General features: G+C 39.1%; 1 protein-coding gene across 6 annotated transcripts in view; it reads right to left on the reverse strand.

Annotated features, from left to right (window-relative positions):
- OSBPL1A (oxysterol binding protein like 1A) overlaps positions 1 to 19,605 on the reverse strand; it is a 245,412-nt gene that overhangs the window by 63,890 nt on the left and 161,917 nt on the right. For 5 of the 6 annotated variants that reach the window (XM_043558465.1, XM_043558466.1, XM_043558469.1 and 2 more), the window contains one exon: positions 18,639 to 18,795. The exons of the other annotated variant lie outside the window; for it this stretch is intronic. In XM_043558465.1, coding sequence (XP_043414400.1) covers positions 18,639 to 18,795 — 157 coding nt within the window. The remainder of the gene's footprint in view (positions 1 to 18,638; positions 18,796 to 19,605) is intronic. 6 annotated transcript variants of the gene reach the window in all.

A 19,605-nucleotide genomic window follows, 5' to 3' on the forward strand; every position in this document is an offset into this window, starting at 1 on the left:
AGGTTCGGGAGTTTGAGCCCCACGCTGGTCTCTGTGCTGACAGCAAGGAGCCTGGAGCCTGCTTCGGATTCTGTGTTTCCCTCTCTCTCTACCCCTCCCCCATTCTCTCTCTCTCTCTCTCTCTCTCTCAAAAACAAACATTACCAAAAAAAAAAAAAAAGACCCTATCACTTACAGCTCTTTTCTCGCATGACTGACATTGTAATGTACCTTCTACCAACTTCCAGGTTTGAATTCAGACAGTACAGGAACTGCAAATTCTCTCTGCCTAACTAGAATGCCATTCTGAAGTCTATTATCAGCCAGCACCATGACTTAGGGCTTAGTCAGACGTGAAGGTGATGGGGTTAGCTGACAGATGGCTATTTAACCTGCTCCGAGACATCTTCAACTAAAATTAGCTTAGAGTCTTGGAAGCAAGTTGGTACAAGTCTAAGATGAGAGCTTTAAGACTAGCCACATGCCTTCTTAGTTATAACACATCTTTTAAAAAATCTAACAACTTGGTTTCCTATTTTAGGCTAAGATAATTTTATGTAATTATTGAATTTTACTACTTGATTTTGCTTTATATAACTTGAGATTTTTCACTTTTGAGCTTTTAAATTATAAAATATCAATGATTATCACTTAATAAATCTGGCTCTGCCTAACAAAGAAGTGATTATATTTGTTTTACAAGAGATTTTACCTGTTTTGATTTTAAGAAGTCAAAATTTCAAACTGACTTTCATCCCGATTTTCTAAAATTTAGGATTCACTGACCAATTCAGTAACGTATTAAATTTACTTCCTTCTCTTGTTAGTTTATCACCATTACTGGATTAACCGGAAAAGCCTATAAAATCATCACATTTCCAAGCTAAAGCAGACTGATGAGAACATACGATAGTCCCCCCCCTTATCCACGGTTTTTCTTTCTGTGGTTTGCCTTCTGATTTACTGTCACAAAGTCAATAGCAGCCTAACGCTACGTCACATGCATACATCATTCACCTCACTTCACCTTATCATGTAGGCATTTTATCATCTCACAGTATCACAAGAAGGTAGAGTACAGTATAGTAAGATATCTTGACACAGGGAAAGAATACATTCACATAACTTTTATTGCAGTATATTGTTATGCTTTTCTATTTTATTATTGTTAATCTTTTACCGTGCCTAATTTATAAATTTAACTTTATCGTAGGCATGCATGTATAGGAAGAAACATTATACCTTAGGTTTGGTGCCATCTGTGGTTTCAGGCATCCCCTGGGGCGTCTTAGAAGCTCTCCCCTGTAGATGAGGGGGACTACTGCACCAGTGAACTAGTCTTTCGGTTTAGAAGGAAGATGTCCTTTTGGGCAGATGGACCCCTCACTTGAGGCCTACTTCATGGTGTTCAGCATTAGTTAAGAGGAAGGGAGGACAAAGAAAAACAGACTTTCACCTAGGGACAAGGTGCTCACCCTTATCTCTAAGAGTAACCAGATTTCATGCAATGGGTACTAGAACAGATGTGAAATAACTGAGATGAAGCAAAGTGAGTAGATTGTGGTAAGGCCGTTTTGACCCAAAGGAAGTGGTTTTAATGACAGAGAACACTGAGGAAATGTAGGGTGTGTACAGCACAGATCAGAGCCAATGATCATCCTTCCTGTCTCACACAAAGGCTTACCTAAGCCTCTTAGAGTGTGGACAGCTAAGGAGCAGAGGGGCATCAAGATGGCGAGCAGAATCTTCTGCTAATACCTCCCCACATTCCAGAAAGGATCTGAGGCTGTTTTATTGCTAGCAATTTTGTTGGCAAGGGAGGGGAAAGAAATCTCATGGCTTTATTCAAATTTTCTTTAAAAAAAAAAGAGAGAAAAGGGAAGAAAAACACCAGTATTTTCTTAGACATTATACTAAGAAATATCTTGTCTTGGAACCTGAATACGCTCCAGGTGGATTAGGCAGTGCAAGGTATGGGGAGACCCTAGAGGAGATCTGAGGATCTGAGTGCTTGATGGCCATAGCTGATCCTTGAAGGCAATTCTGGAACAAAACTGTGTTTCACAGGCTGGATGTTACCTGAACACTGCAGACAAGGGGTTTGGATCCACAAAACAAGAGTTTGGGGACTATGCAAAATACAGTTAACAAGGGAAGGCACAAATAGAGGCCGAGATGGACTGAATGATAGGCATGCAAATACCACTCTGCCTCTTGCCTTGGCTCTGAACATTTTAGGCTTTTTTTTTTTTAAATTTTAAATGCTTATTCATTTTTTGAGAGAGAGAGAGAGAGAGAGAGACAGAGCATGAGTGGGGGAGGGGCAGAGAGGGAGACACGGAATCTGAAGCAGGCTCCATGCCCTGTCAGTGCAGACCCTGATGTGGGGCTCGAACTCATGAACTGTGAGATCAGGACCTGAGCCAAAGTGAGGCGCACTTGACTAACCTGAGCTACCCAGGCACCCGTAGGCTTATTTCCCTTTAAACCACACCTACTTTTTCAGAATGAATCTAACAATTTGTTTGTGATCTGCTTTAGCCAGTTCAACAGCCTGATTTAACTTCCTTTTTAAATGATCTGAGGTGCTTCTTACTGCTTACCATCAAGAGGGATGGAATTTCTAGGGAGAGGTGAATTTCTAGTACTTCCCTGCTCTATGACACATAATACCTCCATGGTGTTATCCAACATGTTAGTTTCCCTTTGGTTTCCTTTCTGATTGCTTTGGACACAGTGAAAGACCTGTACTGCAAAGGACAGCATTCTTCCTCTTTCCTATGAAGGTTTCTTCTGCTAAGAAAGACTACACAGTGTCCTAAAACACACAATCAGATCCAAGTACCTGGCCTTCTGAGATTTTCTTGTTCTTTCTGCTAAGACATATTATATCAATCATATAATGAGGAAAAAATAGCCCCAAAGCTTGGTTTTCACTAATAAGAGAACACATAATTACTGAAGAAAAACAATTTCCATGAAAACAGTACACCTGTAATTATTCCTGCATCCTTTGGAGTATTCTACTTGGTAGGAAATTGGTGGATAATGGAGATTTTAAGAAAAGAAAATGATGTTTTTCCTTTAGGATTGTTTAATAACAGATCCCAGGTCTGTTTGAAATCGGCAGAATTTTCAAGGCACCTGGGTGGCTCAGTTGGTTGAACGTCTGACTCAATTTCAGCTCAGGTTATGATCCCAGGGTCATGGGATCGAGCTCACATCCAGCTCTGCACTGAGCACGGAGTCTGCTTAAGATTCGCTCTCTCTCCTTCTGTCCCTCTCCCCTGCTCATACTCATTCTCTCTAAATAATAATAATAATAATAATAATAATAATAATAAATGAAATTGGCAGAACTTTCAGTGGGTTCATGTACTCTTTTGTATGCTCATGTTAATACAAGTGGGAACTTATAAAGGCCCAGAGAACCAGCTCCATGTCTGCTTTAATGTGTGATAGTGCCCATCAGGGAGCCAACAGCAGATGCATGCTTAATAAATGCTTTGGAACTATGTTGTTAATTTTCAGTAAATTATTATATAAAAGAAACAAGCAACTGAATTAAAATCTGGGACAAATTATCTTAAATTTCAGAATATGAAGCCTCTATCTAGAAATATAAATCTTTGTTAATTCTAAGTATCTATGGGGCGCCTGGGTGGCTCAGCTGAAGTTGAGCGTCCGACTTCAGCTCAGGTCACAATCTCGCGATCTCGCGGTCCATGAGTTCGAGCCCCGCGTCGGGCTCTGGGCTGATGGCTCAGAGCCTGGAGCCTGCTTCTGATTCTGTGTCTCCCTCTCTCTCTGCTCCTCCCCCGTTCATGCTCTGTCTCTCTGTCTCAAAAATAAATAAACGTTAAAAAAAAATTTAAAAAAAAATAAATATCTATAAAGAGTCTAAATTTTCCGTAATTTGGCTATTGTTGAAAGTGCTGCTATAAACATTGGGGTACAAGTGCCCCTATGCACCAGTACTCCTGTATCCCTTGGGTAAATTCCTAGCAGTGCTATTGCTGGGTCGTAGGGTAGATCCATTTAACAATAGCCAAATTATGGAAAGAGCCTAATTGTCCATCAACTGATGAATGGATAAAGAAGTTGTGGTTTATATACACAATGGAGTACTACTTGGCAATGAGAAAGAATGAAATCTGGCCTTTTGTAGCAACGTGGATGGAACTGGAGAGTGTTATGCTAAGTGAAATAAGTCATACAGAGAAAGACAGATACCATATGTTTTCACTCTAATGTGGATCCTGAGAAACTTTACAGAAGACCAGGGGGGAGGGGAAGGGAAAAAAAAAAAAAAAGGAGGGAGGGAGCCAAACCATAAGAGACTCTTAAAAACTGAGAATAAACTGAGGGTTGATGGAGGGGGGGGGGGGTGGGAAGGAGGGGAAAGTGGGTAATGGGCACTGAGGAGGGCACCTGCTGGGATGAGCACTGGGTGTGCTATGGAAACCAATTTGACAATAAATTTCATATTAAAAAAAAAGTCTAAATCTTAAGAAAAGCATTAGAGGCTCTGAAATCAGAAAACCTGGTTTGAATGCAGGCCCTCCCAATTATCAGCTAAGGGATTTTGTTAATTAAACTTTCTGTGCTTCAATTTCTTCATTTGTATAACTGAGGATATAAGAATACCTGCCCCAAGTAGGGGCACGTGGGTGGCTCAGTCGGTTAAGCCGCCAGACCTCGGCTCAGGTTATGATCTCGCGGTTCGTGCCATACATCGGGCTCTGTGCTGACAGCTCTGAGCCTGGAGTCTGCTTGTGGTTCTGTCCCTCTCTCTCTGCCTCTCCCCGACTCGTGCTCGCATGCTCTCTCGCTCTCTCTCAAAAATAAACATTAAAAATTTTTTTTAAAAAGAATACCTGCCTTAACCATAATTGAGAGGTATTCTGAGAATCAAGAACAATGGAGTTTGGGGGCGTCTGGGTGGCTCAGTTGGTTAAGCCTCTGACTTCGGCTCAGGTCATGATCTCAGTTTGTGGGTTTGAACCCCATGCCTGGCTCTGTGTTGACAGCAGGGAGCCAGAGACTGCTTCGGATTCTGTGTCTCCCTCTCTCTGCCCCTCCTCTGCTCACACTCTCTCAAAAATAAATAAATGTTAAAAAATTTTTTTTTAAACTACGGAGTTTGTAAAAGTGCTTTATATACAATAATTTATAATCTAAATGTAACTTGCAGCCATTAATATCATGCACAATACTGTAAAGAACACTGGGTTTGTAGCTGACATAATCCATTTGGCAGCTAGCAGCTTCAGAAACTGACAGGCCTACGATCTAGGCATCTTGCCTCTGGACTGTACTTTCATAGGGCACTGCCCATCTTGGAGATGAAGCAGCTGGTGTGTAGACGGATTAAATGCTTACCAAAGCCATATAGCTGTACTAAGTCACAGAGCCCGAACCACACCCAGAAGAAAAAACACATTAAGCTGATGGTTCTCAGTCATCTTAGGATCCTGGTGCACCTTTAACCTGGTAGAATTTGTGGCAATATACTTAAGGTATTAAAAAACTCAAAATGCCAAAGCACAAAAGCAAAACAACACCCTGAAGAATCTATGGTTATTAATGATCTACAGAAGCCTGTTTTGCTGAGACTGGTTAGAGGTCTCTAACGTGCTCTCCTATAGTCCAGCAAGCACACTATTTTACTTCAGCATTGGTATGATACTGTGCTCTCTCTCTCACCTCTTCTGAGAGCTGGCTGTACCCTGCTGTACCACATATTCCTTTATCTGCTTAGACTATCATTCCATCCTACATCATAACAGTATGCTTTCCTGGTTATAGTTATTTATATTTTCCACATTTGCCAGATGCAGTGACAATGCTTCCTGGTTAAGAACCAGGATGTGTAATTAATGGGAGTCACTGCTGTATTAACAAGGAATTGGCTTTGAGAATACTTTCAACGGCAACATGGAATTTCATCTTAAAGTGTCAAATCCTGGCTCAATGTGGTATTATAGCAACATGACTCAACAGCAGGTTATACTCCGCGATTAGGATAGATTACATTTTATGCAGTCAAAAGGTTTTGAAAAAGTTGTATAAAAACCAAATTTTTCTAAAGATTTAAAGGCACAAAGCAACAAACAAACTGTTAAACTGTTTTTAAACAATCACTTCCTGATTTCATTTAACTTACAAATCCTTATTATATATAGTGTTTTCTGAAAGAGGAAAATTCCTCCTACACTAACAAGCAAAGCAAACAATACTGAAGAACAGTATGTCCCCTGAGGCAGTTTTCTCCTTTAGGCAAAATTTAAATTAGCACAGCTCCAATGGGAAAGAGATACTTGAGTGTATTCTTAAAGACCAAATCCCCTATGCCATCAGAAGTCAAGATGCCTAATCAGTGAATTACTGTAATTAAGAAATGGACTGAAGGGCTCCTGGGTGACTCTAGGTTTTGGCTCAGGTCATGATCTCATGGTTTTGTGAGTTCAAGCCCCAAGTCGGGCAATGTGCTGACAGCATGGAGCCTGCTTGAGATTCTCTCTTTCTCTCTCTCTCCCCCTCTTTCCCTTCCCCCTCCCTGACTTGAGCTGTCTCTAAATAAAGAAAATTTAAAAAATTTAAAAAAGCAGGGCACTGGGTTGCTCAGTGGCCTCAGTCAAGGTCTGACTCTTGATCTCAGCTGAGGTCATGATCTCATGGTTTGTGGGTTCAAGCCCCACATTGGGCTCTATGCTGACAGTGTGGCCGGCTTGGTATTGTCTCTCCCCCTCTCTCTCTCTCTCAAATAAACTTGAAAAAAAAAAAAAAGAAAGAAATGGACAGAGTAAACAGAAAAAGGTAGAGCCTAAATTACGCTGAAAGATATTTCCCAGACATTTAAAACCTTATGTTCATGTGGAGGGTGTATCTTTAAATAGAGCAAGATGCCAAGCAAGAATGTCCATTTTATTAAATATTTAACTTCTTCCTTTTGATATTCTGAGGATTATAAGTGTATATAAAACAAACTTCAAATAGAAATTGGATATTTACCTATGAGATTCAAAAAGCCTAGGGATCAAAAGGAGAAGTAATGGGGCCTGTGTAAGGGAAAAGTAATCTCAAGGGACCAAGGAATGAATAACAGAGCTTTAAGCCTCCAGTCACCACTTGTTTACCCTTCTGACAACTGAAGTTTACAACCAGCTCTGTGGAGGCCAGGCACACCTTTGTACTGGCAAAAGAAAGAAAAACCATGTTTCAATTTAACCGTACTATGAAATATCCTTATAAAATACAATGGAAATCAACCACAGGAGATGTTAAATGTGGGGACAATTTTCCTTACTTCACATTTACCAAGGGTAACAATGTCATTCCAAGAGCAACACTCTCAGCTACCTCTTTCCCCAGTTTCAGTTTCAAAGGACAATTTACACTTCTTAAGCTCGGCCAAAGACCTTTTAGGTTAAAAGAAAGGAAGAAAATAATTCCATTTACCCGTTTTTACCCAGGATTTATCAGTTTTCTACTTGCAAGAGTACCTGACTTTTAATTAGCCAAAATCACTATGAGTGTTTTGCATAGATTATGTCTTTAATTAATAAGCCAATAAGGTAGGCTCTATTATTATATCCATTTTACAGATGAAGAAGTATCAAAAACATTATTACTTGCTTAGGTCAGAAAAGTGGTAGATACGGGATTCAAACCCAGGTAGCTCTTACTACACTGTTCTAATTCACTTACGTGTTTTTTTTAAAGAGCAAAAATACATATGTGTGCAAAGTCCAGAAACAAAAACAGGATTAATAGTGCCATTTATGAAAGCATTTTAATAAATTTCTTTTCCACTATATGTTAAGAATTAAAAATTCTTTCTAAGAATTATCTTTCCCTTTAGCAAACCTGGAAAAACATATTTTGATCCCATGTTGCATTTAAAAGCTGGTTTCTCGAATGACACTTTTATAAAGCCCTGAAAACTGGTGAGTTTAACATTCCTACAGAAAAATGGGTAAAGGATATGAGCAATTCACAGAAAAGAGAGATACAAATCAATCTTAAACACAAAAAAGATTCTAACCCTCCCTCAGTTCAGAATGGGACACTCCATAGGAATAAGGACTTTGTTCATTATTGTAACCTAGGCATCATGAATAGAATAGGGGCTCAAAATATATTTGCTGCATAATTATATGTATGTGTGTATATGTGTGTGTGTGTGTGTGTGTGTGTGTGTGTGTGTGTGTGTGTATACATATACACATATATTTAAAAGCAGGGCCAGGGGCACCTGGGTGGCTTAGTCGGTTAAGCATCGACTTCAGCTCAGGTCATGATCTTGCAGTCCGTGAGTTCGAGCCGAGCCCCGCGTCAGGCTCTGTGCTGACAGCTCAGAGCTTGGAGACTGTTTTGGATTCTGTGTCTCCCTCTCTCTCTGACCTTTCCCCCATTCACACTGTCTCTGTCTCAAAAATAAATAAACGTTAAAAAAAAATAAAAATAAATAAAAAAATAAAAGCAGGGCAAAAACTGTATATATGCATTTTCTATCATTTGTACGAGAAAACATTATATGTAATAATAATGATTGCAATTGAGGGAAAGGAAGAGGCATGGCTAGCTTAAAAAGAGTTAAAATTTATATAATATACCCTATTTCTGAACTTTAAAGCACATAAATGTATCACAAATTAAAAATTCTAAAGAGAATCATCTCTAAATATGTATGTGCAGGCACATACATATATGCATTTCTTAAGTGTTATAGAAAAAATAACCCAACTACCTAATATCAAGGAGCATAAGACCAAAAGAATTGGAATTAGCACATGCTGAGTGAAAAAAAAAAAAAAAAGGAAAGTTACTAAGTATCTTTTATAATTTAAAAAGGAGTATCAATATATCTTTACACTGCTTATATTAAAAACAAAATCATCAGGGGCTCCTGGGTGGGTCAGTCGGTAAAGCATCCAACTTCAGCTCAGGTCACGATCTTGTGGTTTTTGAGTTCGAGCCCCGCGTCGGGCTCTGTGCTAACAGCTCAGAGCCTGGAGCCTGCTTCAAATTCTGTGTCTCCCTCTCTCTCTGCCCATCCCATGCTCATGCTCTGTCTCTGTCTCTCAATAATAAATAATTGTTAAAAAAATAAAATCATCAGAGCATTTTAAGAATGATTACACTTAAGAGCAGGAGGGAAACTGCTGAGGGAAAAGAATGGAAACTAGATCTTTCTAGTTTTGTATTTTTGACTTAAAAACCAAGTCAAAAGGGAGTCTCTAAAACCTAAAAGCAAACGAAACAAATGAGCCTATCTGTGCAACAAATTAGTAATTTAACCATAAAGTGACCTTCAAACACAACACTGACTCTACATCCCAGATGGAATATACTAAAAGGAACTAAAAAGAAATCTGAAATTCTTTTCAGCAACCATATTGTTAGTAACAGTGTTTGTGAGTGTATGCATGTGCAAAACCAACATGTTAGAATAAAGCTAACAGGTAATTCTATTAATGCCATTAGAAACCATGAAATACAAGTAAAACCAAAGGAATTCAGAGGAAAATCATATAATCCAAAATTTTAACTGGAAATATATTGGTATGAACTCATGAAGTACTTTTCCTTAAAAGGTGGGGGGAGGGGGAGGGGGAGGGGGAGGAGTTCACCTCTCTCCAATAAAAGGGACTGAAAACTGCCAAGAGAGCAGTAATGAATATTCTTATCACTGAGATTGTTACATCTAAACATTACTTCCCAAAAAATGAAATGTGGCTCCTTAGAGAAAAAGCTGACTCTAGGTCTGGGGCCGAAAATATAGCAGATAAGCCTGAAACATCTCTGTATCAGAAAGCAAGGCAGCTATCAAAGAGAATTAGATTATATTAAAATTATACCTAAAAACAAAACAAAAAACAAAACAAAGCAAAAACCTGTCAAAAGGACACAGAAAGAAGGGCTCCGTCTGATCAAAGATGGTAAAAGTGGTGCCTGAGTGGCTCAGTTAGTTGGGCTTCCAACTTCGGCTCAGTCATGATGTTGCGGTTCGTTGAGTTCAAGCCCTGCATCACTGTCAGTGCACAGCCTGCTTGGGATTCTCCCTCTCTCTCTGCCCCTCCCGTGCACTGTTTCTCTCAAAATAAATAAATAAAAACTTTATAAAAATTTTTTAAAAGATGGGAAAAATAACCACAATAGAGTTAAGCAATCCAATCCGTATTTTCATTCATTACCTCTGGAGGATGTTAGGGAACCAACATATTCTAAAAAGAGGTAATGGGAAGTTTTTTCTTTACAAAGGGTTCTAAGAAGGAGGAATGATAGAAAAGTCATAGGACCATTTTTGCAGCCCCTAATGAAACAAGGATGGAGATACTGATCAACATCACCTGCTAAAATCATTAGGTTCAAGGCTGTTGGACAACTTTATGATGGATGTGTCAGGCTGAGAACGCCTGACACCCCAGGAATCAATCTCAACGTTATAAAAAGTAGGAAAACCAGACAGCATGTGCTCCCAATGGATGTAACAGGAGGTACACCTATGATATGTGTACCTATGAAGTATTTTGTGCCAAATAATTCAATCCTAAATCTGGCTGAGCAATTCAGGAGTAAAAGAATATGTTAAATGACACCATGGGAATGCAAACAGCAATATCCAGACTGTGGATTATTCTACAGGACAAATGGCCAGATTTCTTCCGTAAATAACTGACAAAAAAATGGGAAAGAGAAGAAACCTAGAGATTAAAATGTATTTAGGAGACCTGTAAACCAAATGCAGTTATGTGGACCTTCCAAATTTTTATTATTCAATGACATTTTAGATCTAATTACTAAGTGGCATTTATGAGACAATCAAGAAAAACTGAGTACCACTAAATATTTGATAATTAAAGATACTATATTTTAGGTGTCATAATGGTACTGCGGATTTAGAAAATAATGGTCCCAATGTTTTAAAGGGTTATAATAAATTCATGATGAAACTGTATCTTTGATTTAATTTTTAAAATAATTTTTTAGGGGCACTTGGCTGGCTCAGTCAGTAGAACATGTGACTCTTGATCTCAGGGTCGTGAGTTTAAGCCCCATGTTGGGCGTGGAGCCTACATAAAATAAAGGTTAAAAAAAATGAAAATAGCAATAATCTTTTAAATTATCAGAGGTGGGAGGTCTCTAGATGAAACAAGGTGAGGCACATGATAAATGTTGAAGATGAATGATGGGTATGAATGGCTCATCATATGATACTGTTTGTATGTTTGAAAACTTCCATAATAAAGTTCCTAAAATGGGATTATATGCCTGAAAACATACTCTTTACTTCTGTTCGTCTCCAAGGCAAACAACACAAATCGTTAGCTCTTTGTTATTTTGTTCACTCGAGCACAGCTTTGCAGATTACGGCTGCCCTAGAAAACTGTTCTCATCAGCCCACAAAAATCACTGATCTAGAATAAATTCGAATGAGCCCTCAGAGTCAGGTAAAAGTGTATGTCACCACTGTTTGCTTATAGAATGCTACCACTGGAAAGATTCTGTGTTTTTCTAACAGCGTTTTAAAATGTCCCAAGCCCAAAAAAGGTGTTTCAGGGGTCTGGGTGAGCTAAGGAGGTGAACCTGTGGGCCTCTGAACCTCAGCCCCTGCTTTAAAAAGAGCAGCCCTCATGCTGATTCATAGGGGCACATGTACCCCAATGTTTATAGCAGCACTATCAACAATAGACAAATTATGGAAATTATGGAAAGAGCCCAAATGTCCATCAACTGATGAATGGATAAAGAAGGTATGGTGTGCGTGTATGCACATGTGCGCGCGCGCGCGCGCACACACACACACACACACACACACACACACACACACACAATGGAATACTACTTGGCAACGAGAAAGAATGAAATCCTGCCATTTGCAACAACATGGATGGAACTGGAGGGTATTATGCTAAGTGAAACAAGTCAGAGAAAGACAGATATCATGTTCTCAACTCATGTGGATCTTGAGAAACTTAACAGAAGACCATGGGTGAAGGGAAGGGGGGAAAATAGTTACAGAGAGGGAGTCAAACCATAAGAGACCCTTAAATACAGAGAACAAACTGAGGGTTGATGGAGGGTGCTGGGGGCAGGGGAGGGAGAAATGGGTGATGGGCACTGAGGAGGGTGCTTATTGGGATGAGCACTGGGTCTTGGGTATAAGTGATGAATCATGGGAATCTACTCCTGAAACCAAGAGCACACTATATACTCTGTATGTTAGCCAACTTGACAATAAATTATATTTAAAAAAAAGAAAAAAAAGAGCAACTCCTCTATCTGCTTTTTAAACCAGGGTGGGAAGAGGTGAATTCTGTGAAAAGAGGTCTCAGGTTTTCTAGAGTAAGTTCTGGGAATAACTTTGGCAAGTCAACCTGGTTTTGTGAAGGTAATTATCACGAGTCTAGACTCCTGTCTGCGCCTTTTCCTTTCTAATATACTACTGTGGCCCAACAGCTTGTTAGTCCTAGATGAGCTTTTTGCATTTGAACACTTTTTGTTGGGTGCTCAGCCCTCACCTGCCAAGCTCCTACTGGTCCAGAAATCTCCAATCATGTTTTTTGTGGGAGAGGTGGGTGTCACATGTAATCAGAGTGGCCTGCTGGCATCCAACCTGCCAATCTGTCCCAGGTGTCCGATCTCCACTGCCCCCCGATGGGGGGTTTCAGGACCGCCAGCTGTCTACCTCCTTTGCACTCTGCGGCACCCTGGCCCCAACCTCTGCATCTCCTGGAGTGTCAAGCATCCTCTTTCTCTGCTGCTTCTCCTGGAGCTTCTCACTGTTCTCCATCTCTAGCACTCTTCTCTCTCAGGTTTCTGAGACAGCCATGTGTCCAACTGGTTAAAAAGGTAGGCCCCACAGTAGAGCTGTGCGTTTTAGTAATACTATTTTTAAATTTTTCTTAAAAAAAACCAAAAAACAACATTAAAGCCCTCTACTTTCCAGAGCAAATAAGTATTCTGGGGCAAAGAGAAGGCTGAGATTCACGGTGTCCTTAAAACCACTGGTCCCTCCGGCCCTACCACAAATCTTGGGAATTCCGGCCAGGCTCTTGTTCTTCTCCCAGGACTCTTGGGTCTTTAAAATTCAGACATGTATCTGGACTCCTGCTAACGTGACCCTGGTCACGACATGACAACAGGGAATTACCCCAAACATTTTCTGACAGACAAGAGTATTTTTTTTTCTGCCCAGGGCAACAGAGGACATCTGGGAGGGGGAACTGGTTAGCAACTCTGCCCGGACCTGATCAAGTCTGAAACCAGATCATTTGTCCCATATCTGCAGTGAGATTTCAAAACCAAGGTGGTTTTGTTCTAGTGATTAGATGTATTCAAAGTCGAATAATTTTCATGACTAACATTTTCTCACTATAATCTTACTTCTTGAAAGTTATTGTCTTACCCTGTATCCTTAATTTCTTCAACTTGACAACATATTCTTTGTATGACTTCTTCACGAACAGAAGACTGCTGTTATTTGGCTAGTAATAATTCAATTCTAAAGAAGTCACGAAGGATAAATAAAGGGTAAACTAGGCCATCATCAGGAGTCCTAATCTGCCATTTCAGCAAAATAAACCTTTGAGACTCTTAGCCACATTTACTGGAGAATAGAAGGCTTTATTCAAGTAAATACATCAGTATAAATACAAGTACATTAACTAGAATCAGATATAAACTTAGTCCCTATCACATTTCTGTTGTAAGAAATTCTTCCCTATTTTAAAACTGTTAGATACTTTATATTTCCTTCTAAAAGTCTTTAAGTTTTTCTCTTTCACAAGTGTTTGGTTCATCTAGAATTTATACTTGTGTATATGAAATAAGGATCCATTTCCTTTTTGTTTTGGAGGACCCACATTAAATGACTAACTCAGTACCATTTACCTAACAACCCATTCTTCCCCTCACTGATCTGCTAGGCTAGCTCTGCTGTATATACCAGGTTTCCTAGATCTGTGGGTCTTGGGACCTTCTAAATTTTTTTTTTTTAATGTTTGTTTATTTTTGACAGAGAGAGACAGAGCATGAGCAGGAGAGGGGCAGAGAGAGAGAGAGAGAGAGAGAGGGAGACACAGAATCCGAAGCAGGCTCCAGGCTCTGAGCTGTCAGCACAAAGCCTGACACGGGGCTCGAACTCACAGACTGCAAGATCATGACCTGAGCCAAAGTCGGACACTCAACCGACTGAGCCACCCAGGCGCCCCAGGTCTTGCGACCTTCTAGTTCCATTCTCCAGGTCTGCCTCCATGAAACTTCTGCACTAAAGACTTATAATCAGTCTTCACATTTGATAAAGAAAATGCTTTCCTTTCCCTCAACCTGGTTCTTGAGCAGTATCTTGTCTCTTCAAAGCCCTATGGGCTTAAATACATATTTCAGAATTCGTGTTTCAACTTCCAAGGAAAAGGGCATTGAGATTTTAATTAAAACTACACTGAATCTTGCAGATCAATTTGGCAAAAATGTCTCTCTGACAATGTATTTGCCATCTCAATAAGTTTTAGGTCTTTCAGTAAGTTTAATATTACATTTTTTGCTAAGATTTATTCCTAGGTATGTAACTTTATAATAGGTACTCTCAGTATGCCCCCTTCCCCAGTTAAGCTAGTGTGTTGATGGTGCACAGAAATGTAAACAGTTGATTGTGTATAAAAGCAACCCTGCCAAACTTCTTTACCAACTTGAACAATTTGCCGGTAGATACTTATGGTTTTTTAAAATTTTTTTTTAGTTTTTATTCTATTTTTGAGAGTGTGAGCAAGGGAGGGGTAGAGAGAGAGGGAGACACAGAATCTAAAGCAGGCTCCAGGCTCTAAGCTGTCAGCACAGAGCCCGACGTGGGGCTTGAACTCATGAACCACGAGATCATGACCTGATCTCGCTTAACCAACTGAGCCACCTAGGCACCCTGGTTTTATTTCTAAATTTCATGGCTATGGTATTATCTCTGAGTATGGCCTCCAAATAATGCTGAATAGCAAAGATGACAGCAGGCATCCCTATATTATTCCTGATATTCTAAGTACTGTCTTTACTATCTCATTAAGTAATTTGTTTCTTGTGAATTTTAACAAGATTAAAGAAGTTCTCTCTTATATTTGTGATTTGCTAAGATATTTATTAATCAGGAATGACTGATTTTATTGAACGTTTTTTTCTTTATTAGAATGATCGTATGTTTTTCTCCTTTTATCATTTAATGCTATTAATGAAGTAAATAACATTTACAAATAGAATTTACAGAATTGTAACATGGATCCTATGTTTCACATTCTAACTAATCTGTTCTACATTAAGTATCTTTTATACCATATCCAGTGATGTAATGAAATAAATATCAGCATCTTTATCAAATATAACAACTTGGTGCAAACCACTAACAAGTTAAAAGATCAGAGCTCTGAATAAATTTCATAAATTAGGTCCGAGAGAGCTGCTCCTGTGAAACACAGCCAAGATGTCAAGAAGCCCTATCAATATAAATCGAACTACAGCATGGTGTAGCCTAATTGTCCACAAAGCAACTCAGTATATTTTCCGGAGAAAAAAATAAAATGCCATTGAAATGGAGCATTTGTTTTGTATACTCACTAACTCTGCAATATTTATGGTTCTAGGTCATAAGTAAAACCCTAATTTTGTTGACATTTCTCTAGAACTAACCTGAAAGCCCAACAGCATGCACAGCACTGGAGCCTGGAGCCTGCTTTGGATTCTGTGTCTCCCTCTCCCTTTGCCCTTCCCCCCTGCTCACACTCTTTCTCAAAAATAAATAAACATTAAAAATTTTTTTTTAAATATTTTGTTGGCAATTATCACATGGGACAGATTAAACATCCACAGTATCTACACTTTTATTATCATAGAAATTAGTTTAGCACACCTTATTTTATAGTTAATTAATATGACATATGCCCTATACCTGGAAATTTTCAAACTGTGCCCCACAATGTCACCCTACGATGACTGGGTGGAAAAGGAAAACGAGTGGGTAGAGGTTGAGGGCAAAGTAAATCACAGTTTTTGAGGAAAAATGGAATGAACAGAGTTAAAGCAGGTCATTTGCACTGAGTGCTTCCCACGTAGCAAACACCCTCCAAGGCCCCTATGTATGTAATAAACAGGAACAGAAACAGTTTGTAATGGTTTATAACACGTACTACAGAAAATAGAGCTTAAATATTTTTGTTGGATAAGGACATGAAGTAGATGTGGTGTCTCCCACTGAAGCTAGAGACGGGGGAGAAGAGCGGAGAGGACCCCTCTGAGGGGAGACCCAACAATCTCTGAAGGTGGTTGAGATTTTAAGTTTCCACACTAAATATCTGTTATACAAGTGGTTCCATGGCTAAATAGTTGAAAACCCCTGTTCTAGTTTATCAGCAAATCAGTTAGGCCATGATTTAATACTTTCCATGTGAATTACTGTAAGGCTTATCTTTTGCCATTTAAAAATATTAATTTCTCACCTTAAAAATTTTTACAATCTATATTCTTCCCATGTCCTCCTTCCTAAATTTAAGTGTGTATATCCTAGAAGGTAAATGGTGGTATGGAGGGAAGAGGAAATATATATGACAAGGTCAAATACTAATTTCCCGTGACTTTTAAAAATAAAATAGAAGACTGCAGATAAATTCCAGGGTCACTTTGGGCTGATCCTCCAACAGCACCTACTTCTGCTTTTCTAAAAACATCACCAAAATTACTACTAATTCAAATTATTCTTCCTATTACCACAATAATTGCCCATTATAAACACAGATTACTTACAATGCAATTGAAGGCACAGGCAAGAGGGACTTGGTAACACTGAATACTACATTTACTTTCTTAATCTGAAATGAAAGTTTTAAGTTATTGGTGGCATAGGTTCTCTTTATTTGATTAGAGAGGAACTTCAAGACAAAAGGCTAAAAAACAAAACAAAAAACTCCTAACAATTACTTTTTAAAACAGAAACTGTTATGTTTTCCCTACATACCTGATTGCTGACAATTTCCTAAACTGTCCTCTTTTCTCCTAAATACTAAAGAATATTTTATTACACTTACAGGCTTAGTAAGTTGCAGCTCATTTATCAGTTTAACTTTTCCAGTGAGGTCACTACCTAGCTGCATTCCTTTGAAGTTTTTCTTAGTGACCTGCCCTGATTTCATTTTTGAACAATTTCACCTTAACTTTCTCACTTTACCATTCTGGGTTTGACTAAGATATAACACAGAATATATAAATACAGTATAATAAATTTCTGTCAAGTGCAAAATAACTACTGTTATGATTACAGCACACATACTAAAGGGCTACTGGCACTCTGAAAGGCAGCAGAGAAATGCCTCCAGCCCTAGGATATGAGAGTATTTAAGCACAAAGTGACCCTGGAATTTATCTGCAACCTTCTATTTTATTCTGATGGATATTTGAACAACTGTATCAGCTATTCGTAAGAGTTCACCTGTGTTCTCACCAGACTGTCATAATGTATGTCTGGTAAGCCTGCCAAGTGTCCTGTTAGGTATTTCGTGTCCTATACAGAACTTTTTTAGCCCCGGACTCCCAAAGGAGTTGACAGCAACTACTGAAGGCAATCAGGAAAGCACTGCTGGCCACATAATTTTCAATAGTAAATTGCATCAGTGAGTATGTTTAGAGGATACTCCCTAACCAAACAAAAGAAAATCCTGGTTTCAATTAGTTTATTACCTAAAATTCACTGGACGTTTTCAAAAGGAGTATAAACTATTTTTGTTAGCCAGGGGCAAATACACATAAATCAGAAGGGATATGTACATTCCCCCCCCGCCCAGTAGAATAATTGAGACCAATCAGGACCAGAATCATGGCGCAGAAATGGAGTCAGAGTTACACAACTTGCACATATTAAACAAACGAAACTATCTTGTAGAAATTAACCGTTAATAACTTCTTACCCCCCCACCCCCGTGTGCATTTCACAATGACACCAGGATACAGCCTTAACCCATAATTTGATAAAATATTTTATGAATACCGGCAGGCACATGTGCCACTGTGTCTGCCCACTTGTGCCGAAACCTGAGAGCTCCAGTGCCTGCTGCCTCTCATTACTTTGGGGCAATCTCTAGGAAGAGATCATCAAGGGAATAAAAAGATACTAATGTTATTAGGCAGTGTAAAATGGATATGTTCAACAAACCCTGGGTCTTAATAAAAGGCTTTGTTTAAATGTAACTGAATTGTATCAACAGGCAGGCAATATTACCATCCACTCTCACTAAAACCAACAAGAAGATCAAATGGCGAGAAACTAAAATAGCACGGGGAGGCAGAGTCATCAAAGATGTATGAGGAAAAAGGAGCCCAGCATCAATTGCAATAGACAATTCTGAAGAGCCTATCTGAATTTTCAACTAAAGGATTTATGTTCCCCGAAACCATGGTTGCCAAAACCACGTTTTATGCTTTGTTCCTACAATTACAGATGATGTTCTTCTCTCAAATGAGCAAAAGTACTTAAGCTAAATCCTTTCTCTGAGGTGATAACGGCAATATAAGTGTCCAACACAGACAGGGAAAAAACAAAGAGAAGGTATGCTTTTCTTTATGAACCCATAAGTATTTTATAAGAAAAAGCCAGCAATAGTGACTGTTAAAGACTGTCCTACCTGTGTTTTTTGATGCCATTGGAGAGAGCATCTCCACCACCACAATCGTTTCCCTCTGACATTCTGGGTTTTCTACTGCCCAGGTGCTCTCCTTCCTCTTCAGAGGAGCGTGCCGTCACTGCCTCCAGTCTGCTCAAGGACCGCTCGGACTCGGACTCTGTGGCAGAGCAGGTTCGCAGTCAATGAACTGAACTTGGGTGCGAGGTGGCAGTAACAATGGATATCTCCCTCAATGCATTAGGCTTTGAAACTTAAGCAGCCTACTTTGTCCTTTAACAATCCATCCATTAACCACCTCCTCAGGGATTTCAGGGAACCTGCACCCAATAAGGCTAAAGTGGATTTATGAAACAGATACAGGCTACTATAAACTTACAATTAAACAGATTTTAGACATTACAAGAGATTTCCAAAGACTATCCAATTCTTTAAGAAATCATATTCAGGAAGGCCCCCTCCCCCAAAATTTCTATCTTCCCTCTCAAAGCATCAAAGCAAAAAAAATTCAGTTTTTAGAATTCACGTATAAGGAAAAAGTTATAGTGGTGTACTCAGGGAAAGTTTAAATTACCTTTGATACTGTAGACACAGAAGAAAAGGTAATCTTAAAATACCTCAAAAAATACTTCTTTTGGTATGATATTATTTTAATCCTCAAGAGCTAAAGCTCAAAGTGTCCATATACAATCCAATTATCAGGCAGGCATTTTTAGGATAGAAATACCATGTTCCTAATTGGCTATGTATTCAGGGTAGAGCCATCTGCCTGTTTGAGAATACGAAGACAACTTATTTTTATACAACACATTATAGTTTTCAGGCATGATCACATTATTCATCTCCTTTTAGCATTTCCAGGGTGCCTTGGTGACAGTAAAGCAGGACTATGGGGTTATTAACACGTGTGCTGATGGTCTCATGGCTTTTGAGTTAGGTGAACCAGCATTTGAACTTAAGTCCTCCGACT

The sequence above is a fragment of the Prionailurus bengalensis genome, chromosome D3, assembly GCF_016509475.1.
Source record: "Prionailurus bengalensis isolate Pbe53 chromosome D3, Fcat_Pben_1.1_paternal_pri, whole genome shotgun sequence".
NCBI classification, from domain to species: Eukaryota; Metazoa; Chordata; class Mammalia; order Carnivora; family Felidae; genus Prionailurus; species Prionailurus bengalensis.